At 36.6% G+C, this 9,366-nt stretch overlaps 1 protein-coding gene across 1 annotated transcript; it reads left to right on the top strand.

The window, feature by feature from the left end:
• Positions 1 to 896: 896 nt before the first annotated feature.
• On the top strand, positions 897 to 8,547 carry LOC114221372 (olfactory receptor 4K13-like). Its single transcript, XM_088025075.1, has 2 exons — positions 897 to 1,814; positions 8,521 to 8,547. Exons 1-2 carry the CDS (start codon positions 900 to 902, stop codon positions 8,545 to 8,547), a joined length of 942 nt encoding a protein of 313 aa, XP_087881201.1. The 5' UTR covers positions 897 to 899.
• The last annotated feature ends 819 nt before the right edge of the window (positions 8,548 to 9,366 follow it).

Genomic DNA, 9,366 nt, shown 5'->3' on the forward strand with positions numbered 1-9,366 from the left:
GATGTGTTCCCTATAGAACCTCCTTTGTTTATCAAAACTCTACAGTTATACTCTCTTGCAAGTGACATGGATGTTATACCAAATCCACTAGGATGTTCAGCCACCTGACAAAGAAACTAACTTAAGTGAGGTAGTAGGAAGTCAGCAACCATTTATGCCATACCTGATCATTGTACCTTCCTATCTACTAAATTCATAAGCATGGAAGTAAAGTCAGAGCCCGTAGGAGAAGACCTAAACATCTGAGCCTTTCTTCCACCTTATGGAAAAAGAAGTTGAGAAGCCATTTCAATTTGGCCAACCATATATTCAAGTTTCTCAAAACTCATAGTGTGTATTATCGCTGCTCATCTGACTTTCAGCAGCCACTACAGAACTGACTCCTAGATTCTCCATGTTCTATATTCCATCTACTTAATTTCATTTCTCTTGGTCCTACTTTTCAGTTAGAAAAGCACTTTGGCCTCTCCTTCACTGATATGCAGTGTAGAAATAGATTTCAAAATGGAAGGGTCCTCTTCTTTGCCCATGGACTACCAATAAATCTATACCTTATCCTCGAAAATGGTGGCAAAGAACTTCTAAATTCTTTCACCAACTCAGATAGTCACTTTTCTCAAGATTAGTGCAGATATGAGTTAAGTAGTGCCAACTATAATTTTCTTCAAATGTCTTAGTTTATGGCAGAAATTCCTCATAAGCTTTGCTAAGAAATTTTGTCTATTCTTTCAAAAATTTTTGGATTCAATGTTGTTCAATACTTTTGATTCTTTTTGCACATTTCAGTGGATTTTAGGGAGCAAAGTTAAGTGTATATGTATTTCATCTCTCAACTTTAATTCATAGATTTTAATCTATTTTGATTTTGTTTTAGGTAACATATGCCAACATCCAAACAAATGGAGAAAAAAAATCACTCCATGGTGTCTGAGTTTATTTTGCTGGGCCTCACAGATTTTTGTGAGTTACAGATTTGCTTTTTCTTGTTTTTTTCCATTATTTACATAGCCATTGTATTAGGTAACCTCATTATTATCTTGGTAGTAAAACTGGACCCTCACCTACACTCTCCCATGTACTTCTTACTGGCCAACCTCTCCTTTATTGATATGTCCCTGGCCTCCCTTGCTACTCCTAAAATGATCTGTGCCCTAATTAGTGAATATAAGGCTATCTCCTATGAAGGCTGCATGGCCCAGATGTTCTTCCTTTACCTTTTAGGTGGAAGTGAGATGATGCTGCTTGTAGCCATGGCAGTTGATAGATTCATTGCCATATGCAAACCCCTCCATTACAAAACTATCATGAGTCATCATGTTTGCATAGTACTTGCATTTCTGTCCTGGACCACTGGTTTTGTGCACACTATGAGCCAAATGGTGTTCACAGTGACTTTACCATTCTGTGGCCCCAATGTTGTGGATAGCTTTTTATGTGATCTGCCTCAGGTCATCAGACTTGCTTGTACTGACACTTACATCTTGGAAGTATTAGTCATTGCATTAAGTGGACTACTTTCTTTGTTCTGTTTCATCTTCCTGTTTATCTCCTATAGCATCATTCTAATTACTGTCCGGCATCGCTCATCCAGTGGGTCTTCCAAGGCTTTGTCCGCTCTTTCAGCCCACATTACAGTGGTGGTACTGTTCTTTGGACCCTACATCTTTATCTATATATGGCCATTCAACAGGGTATCCATAGATAAGATCCTCTCTGTGTTTTACACAATTTTCACTCCCCTTTTAAATCCAATCATCTACACATTCAGGAATAAAGACATGAGGAAAGCAATAAGAAAAATAAAGACCAAGCAAGTGAGTTCCAGATCAGCCTTTTAACTGACACATTACAATCATCAAAGTCATCATCATCATCATTGTTGCCATTATCATCATCATCCAAAGATAATGAGGTATTTGATTTTGTATCAACCATAAGTCATATTTTTGGGAAATGGTAATCCTTCCCTACACAAGTATATATGTGCAATAAAACATCCAGAATCATGCATTAAAATACAAACCATACTAATATAATCCCATTCATATATGTTGTAATTTTCAGTTTTTTATAGACTAAATGAGATTCTAAATAAGTATTTATTGAGTTCTAACCGTGGATGAGGCACTTTGCATGTTTTCTCTTCCCAATGATGAAAATAGAGCATATTATTAACATATTCTCAGTAGAAAATTGATAATTATAAAATTTAATGAACTTGCCACAGAAATTTTAAGTACTAGACCAAGAATCAGATCCTCCCTTTAACTTCAAAATATATGCTTTTATAATAGATTTTCTATCTAAATTTTAACATTCATAAATTTGTTTCCCATCCCCTCCTTTACATGTTTTCAATAAATAGCTCTTTCCAACAAGGATAAAACAATCTCCCATTGATCTGAAGGTCAAAGTCACCAGCCATTTCAGTCTCTTTATACCTCTGATTTAACAGAAGAACTTATTAAGCCAGCTGAAAAGACTGATCCCAATTATCAAGGTATACTAGGATTAGTGTTACTCAATAAGGTGGGTAAATCATGTATGAGACTCAAGTGATTCTTTGTGGTGCCTCATAATATTTGCATATCAAGAAATAACAGTAAATGAAAATGTTTTCCACAGTGGCTACATCAATTTACATTCCCGGGATAATATTAATGGTGACTAGGGGTGACTACATATATTGTGTGAGCACTGAGTAATGTAAAGAACTGCTGAATCAATATATTGTACACCTGAAATGAATATAATATTGTATGTTTAGGGTATTTCAATAAGAAAAGTAAATGAGAAGGGCATGAGCCAATAAAATTTTAAATTTAATTCACTCTACCAAGTAAGGAATCATCATTATTGGAGATATTAGATGTAGACAAAAGAAGAAAGCAGTTGGAAGTAAAAGAAAACAACCAAGGACAACTGAGTCTCGTGACCCATTAGTAGGAAAACGATGATTATAGTAATTAAGGATATTTTCCTCCTGAATTGTGTATTATGGTAAAATTGTGTATTTATGGTATTTATTAAGAAATTTCAAATTCCTTTTTTTCTTTTATTTTTCCTCACCAAGGAGATGTTGGTGATTAATTTTACCATTTAATCTCTAGGTTATAGAATATTCCTGTGGGATTATGACTAAACTAGAGGAGATCCCAACACTACACTGAGATGGATATAGTAATTTATGAGAATATTTAGCTTTACGCTTGGAGGAAAAAGGGGAGAATGTCTTAAATTTATGTAGGATAAATGAATCTTTAGGTTGAAGCAACTGTCATTGACCGGAAGTTTAAGTAAAGGAGGTGGATTGATGTGCATGGATGCTGAGCAACCAAATGGGAAGATGATTCTGAATATTTCTCTTTTGACTCTCAGCCCCTTATTAGCTCCTCTATAGTCCTCTCTCTATAGGAGATAGCTACAAGCCTCAAAATTACATTTCCTGAACTCCCTTGCAAACTTATTCCTATCAGGTTTTATCGGTGGGAGATATTAACATGATACTGGACAGCAGGAAAAAGGGAGAAACTTTACATTCCTCTGCTTTGGGCTCAGGCAGCAGCAGTATTGGGCAACTGTGGACTCCAGAATTATTTTGGGGGGTTCAGCAGCATCAGTACAGTTGAAGGATCCAAGGCTCCTAAAGCTTCATCAAGTGCATAGCTCTTGTCTTCTTAGTCAGTAATAGGATAGAGGTTTCAACATCACTAATGGTGACACTGATCCAGCAGCATTTATGGATTCTGGGTAATGTCTCTTCCTCTTTTGCTCATCCAGCCTTCAAGGTGGTAGTTGTTTATACTTACCTTCAGTAATATCATTTTCTCCTTTCTGCTCCTCATTTCTGAGCTGCAAATTTTTATTTTCAACTTTCTACTGAGTCATTCCCTGGGTATCTTGAAGAAATATCAAGTCCAAAATGTAAAAACTAAATAAGTTACCTACCTTCCCAAACCTGTTATTTTTCCTGCATTCCCTATTTGAATTAATAAGCTCTCAATCAGATTAATGGTCCAATCTAGAAGCCAAAATTTACATCTGATTACATATATATATTGGTGCACTTAGTGGTGTCATCATTCTTCTGAGGCTCTGTTCACTTTTCCTCATTTTCTGTTTTACATCTGTTCTTGAGATTGCATAATTGCTACAGATATATCTTCAAGTTCACTGGTTCTTTCTTCTGACTGCTCACATCAACTGGTGAGCTCCTCTAGTGACTTCTACATTTGAGTGAGTTATTGTACTTTTCAACTCCAGAATCTCCACTTCAAAAAAAATAATTATTGGCGCACCTGGATGGCTCAGTCATTAAGCATCTGCCTTCAGCTCAGATCATGATCCCAGCGTCCTGGGATCGAGCCCCACATGGGGCTCCCTGCTCAGTGGGGAGCCTGCTTCTCCCTCTCCCTCTGCCCTGCTTGTGTTCCATCTCTCACTGTCTTTCTCTCAAATAAATAAATAAAATCTTTAAAAAAATAAAAAAATAATTTCTATCTATTTTGATACTCTACTTAGTGAGATATTGTCATACCTTCCTCTACCTCTCTAGGCATGCTTTCCTTTAGTTCTCAGGATATATTTATAATAGCTACTTTGAAGTTTTCTTTTTCTGCTAAGTGCAACATTGGAGTCCCCACAAAAGCAGTTTCTATTGACCTTTTATTTCATGTATGAGATATAGTTTTGTGTTTCTTCACATGTCTCATCAGCTTTTGTTAAAACTGGACTATTTTTTAATTTCTTAATTTTTAAAGATTTTGTTTATTTTTGAGAGAAAGAGAGAGAACGCACGAGCAGGGGGGAGCAGCAGAGGGAGAAGGACAAGCAAACTTCCCACTGAGCAGGGAGCCCTACACAGTGTTCAATCCCAGGTCCCTGGAATCATGACCTGAGCTGAAGGAAGACACTTAATTGACTGAGCCACCCAAGCACCCCAAAACTGGAAATTTTTTATAATGTATTGTAGCAACTCTGTTTACTGATTTCTCTCCTCTCCAATACTGATGTTACTGGAATTGTTTGATTGGTTGGTTGTTTAGTTCCTTGGCTGAATTAACTCTGAAGTATATTGACTCTGCAGTGTGTAGCCTATGTCCCTGCTCAGAATTTTTTCTTGTTTTTAATCTTCAGCTTGGTTACCTTTGGGGCATCATAAGACACTTATTGGTCAGTGGTTTTGCTTAAATCTCCTAGGTCAGGTAGAATTTTATCCTTAACTAGTAGATATGTGTGTGGCTTAGAGGCTGCTATCACAGTTCAGAGTTTACATTTTTGCCCCACATTTATTCAGAGACTAATAGCTGGATGCTCTGTCTGCAGTGTTTCCTGCAAAGTGTACAGACTTGGGCACTCACACTGTCTTCCAGACTAACAGGAATTTGTGTGGCTTTTTTTTTAAGCTTGGCTTCCTAGGAGTTGCTCTTGGTTTGGTGTTGCTTATTTTTCAGACAGTATTTAGTTAGAGGGTGTCCTTAATATTTTTGTGTCACTGAGGCTTCCACCCTTTGTTGGTAAAACTATGTGTGGCTTGGAGAATCTTTTCATTTCTGCCCCTTGCATTTGTCTGATTTCTCTTAAGTGGGTACAGTCACTGAATGCACACAGTCTCCCTTATCCCCAGGGTTGATTGTGATCCCAGTAGGGTTTCTCTTATGCCTGTCACTGTTTCTATCTTTTAAACTTCAGTTTGCTATACAATTTGGTTTGTTGATATCAGTGCTTTCTTAACTGCTCTTCACCAAGAGCTCCACTGTTTCTGACATTGCATTGTTACATGGAACTCTCCAAGTTCTGTTCCAAATAAAGCCAGGCCCCCTCAGATAGAGCTATGGAGTTTCTCATCCTTATGGTATGCCTGTCCTTCTGTGCAGAACCTGAGTACCACTGCACAGGAGCTGAGGGCAGGGGTAGCAGCCCAATACTCCCTAAGTGACATCCTCCTGTGTGAATGGGCACTAGGGGATCAAAGATCCTGGTCACCTCAACTTGCCCCTTCTGGCCTGAACTTCCACTCTAAGTAAGCTGGAGGGTAGGGGTACTAAGGGGGGCCCTGGTGTTCTTAGTCTGCCATGTCTAGAATAGAACTGTTTTTGTTATTATTATTTATTGCTGTACTAAGAACATTTTTTTAAATGATTGGTATTTTTACATTTTATTTTATTTTTTAAATATTTTATTTATTTATTTGAGAGAGAGAGCGCAAAAGCATGAGAAGGGGGGAGGGGCAGAGGGAGAGGGAGAAGCAGACTCCCTGCTGAACAGGGAGCCTGATGTGGGACTCGATCCCAGGACCCTGGGATCATGACCTGAACCGAAGGCAGATGCTTAACCAACTGAGCCACGCAGGTGCCCCCTGCTAAGAATATTTAACGTGAGAACCACCCTCTTACAAATTTTTAAGTGCACAATATAGTATTGTTACCTTTAGGGACATGTTGTACAGCAGAAATTCCAGAAATAATTGATCTTGCATAGCTGAAACTATACCCATTGAACAGCAACTCCCCATTTACTCCTCTGTCCAGCCTCTGGCCACTACCATACTACTTTCGGGTTCCATGAGTTTGACTGCTTTAAATACCTTATATAAGTGCAATCTCTGTTGTACAAGTAGGTGCAGAATGGGGAAAGATAGCCTCATCATGTCCTTGGTACTCACCTGGAATGGAATATCTTCAACACTTAAGTCCTTACCATTCCAGGGTAAAACCTAAGAACACAATGCTAGCCTGGATTGTGCAGAGAGGGAATCCCTATTTTCTTCACCACACCTGCCTAGAGCAGAGTACCCAGAGTAGAGCAGAAAAGGGCTTCTACAATATGGAGCTTGGAAAGGAGACATGACATGGGGGGAGGCTTAAATGCTAGACTGCTATTCTTAAGATTTAGTAGATTTTCTTATATGATCATTTATCTATTTTATATGATTTGGACAATTTCTGGAGACCATACAGTATTGTTCTCTGTAAGTTTCACGAGTGAAGTGTTTGTTTTATTGGAGAGAAAGTCCACTAGGCTCCTCACTCTGCTGGTCCAAAAGTTCCTAATTTATTTGATTCTGATGTAGAACATCTGCACACAGATTATGGAACTCACCACTTACTCTTCAATGTTTCATCATTTGTGTACACTCCGTTACCAAATTTTCACAATTCCACCTGATACTTTAATCAGAACCTCTTCTCCATTACCCTCCATGGCCTTATGTCAGACTTTCATCATTTTTTACCTAGATTATTAAAATAACACAGTAATTACTCCACAGTGCTACTACCACACCTTGTGAAAGCTCAATTCTTTTCAGTCTCTATTTTACCATTTCAAGCACTCCTCACTAATTACAGAATATATTCCAAACTACTTTGATTGATATTTAAGACCCTTCAAAGTTCTTTTTCTAACCTAACTTTCTGTCCTTATCAAAAACTCTCCCTTCTTCACCACCCAAGTTATCACATACTTTAAACATACTATTTTCTCTTCATTCAATATGTCAGAATACTCTATGCTTCCATACCTCCCTACATATAATTATCTCTGCCTAGAATTTTCTTCTTGCTTCTCTGTGCAGCCAATCAATGCCTACCATTAAAAACAAAGTTGTCTTTTTGGGGAAAGATAGCCTCTTTTAGGAAAAATTTGCAAACTCCATAAAACAAGGTTTGCCTTTTGCATGCCTGTATCATCACATTTAGCAATGGGTTATTTGGGTTCGGTATTGAATAATAAGATTCTGAGATCCTTGAGGACAGATTCCTGACATACAGTATAGGCCCAAGAAAGTTTGAGACTTGCTGAGTTCAATACCTATTTCAAGGCCTCACTTTAGCCACTTGAGAACTAGTTGTAAAGAGTTTCCTTATATCTTAGATATCTGCACTATAAAAATTTATACTGCTAGAAAACAAATTTAAAGTTAGAGCACCGAAATTTTGTCCCCAGAATTTTCTTTAGAGGAAATCAAAGGACAGTATATTCAACACTAGAGAGTTGAAAGATATTAGAGAACAGAAAGCAAATTCACTCAATAAATTAGCCAAAAGAAATTAAATGAAAGGTGAATGCTAAATACAATCCCTACCACCAAGGAATATACAGTAATGCAATAGAAGTTGGGACTATTAAACATTTGAGGACAGGAAAGGAATACTTGAGGAATCACAGAATTTTACCCTGGCCAATAATAGAGGGTGAATATTCATTCAAGAAGTAAAGAACTATTACTGTGGAAAGTATGGGACCTGGAGGAGTATTAATTAGGTCAATATCCACTGTTGAACCAAAAGAGAAGATTGAATTAAAGAGTCATTACAATTTATTTAAACCCATTGTCCCAAAGGAGGGTGAATACATTTTTAGCTGGCTGTAACCAATTCATCAAGTATACGGAAAAAATGTGAACATCTATGATGTATCTTAACTTGAAAAGATAAGCTTCATTAATATTTAATATTCAGATTATTTTTGGTACACAAAATTAATCTGTATAATACCTGGTCACACTACTTATTATAGTTGTTTGTTTGGAAAAGAATTAGTTAACCAAAAGACAGAGGGACTTAGAGCAGTTCTCTCTGCAGTTATTTCCTTTGAACATATTTCTATCTCTTATAGATTAGGTGTGCCAAAACTGGGAGAAGGGGATACTGAAGGATTATGTTATTTTATTTTAATTTGATTTGCTCTCCAAAACTTTATAAGGAGCTTAAATAGATCTGTGTCAATAAGCCTTGCATTGAAGATAATTCTAGTAATCAAAACTCACATAAACAATTATAAAATGATAGGGTTGACAATTTCACCCATAATATGAACTCTTTGTCAGCTAAATCACAAAGTAAAAGAACAAGAAGCTATGAGAACTGACAATAAGCTGGCTAAAAACATTCCAAATTATTAAGAAACATTAATTTACAATATGAATTTACTTCCATTATTATTAATAATGAACTTGACAATCTATACTGTACCTTGATATATTAGCTAGTGATCATGATAAGCACATTTAAAAAGTAAATATAAAATACATAAAATTCTATAAATTTTTTGCAGTATTAATACTCACCAGCTAATAAATGAAGGGTTTAATTTTTCACTAAAAGTGTTCTTGAATGTTTCTTACTAATAGCAAAAGGACAAAAGCCACATTCTACTGAGAAAATACTTCTGTTTTCAGCTACTGTAAAAATGGCTTATGTAAGCAGTATGACAATAAATAAAATGCATTTCTTATCAGCAAAGAGTATCAAAAAGTAAACAGAAAACTACTTCTAATGATTTCAAATTAAATGATCTTTTAAATGATTAAATGTGGTAGAATCAGATTTGTCTTATGGGAAGGAGTTTTGCGTTATACAAAAG

The sequence above is a fragment of the Eumetopias jubatus genome, unplaced genomic scaffold (genome assembly GCF_037043125.1).
Source record: "Eumetopias jubatus isolate StellerSeaLion01/CBP00866 unplaced genomic scaffold, mEumJub1_p1.0 scaffold_7, whole genome shotgun sequence".
NCBI classification, from domain to species: Eukaryota; Metazoa; Chordata; class Mammalia; order Carnivora; family Otariidae; genus Eumetopias; species Eumetopias jubatus.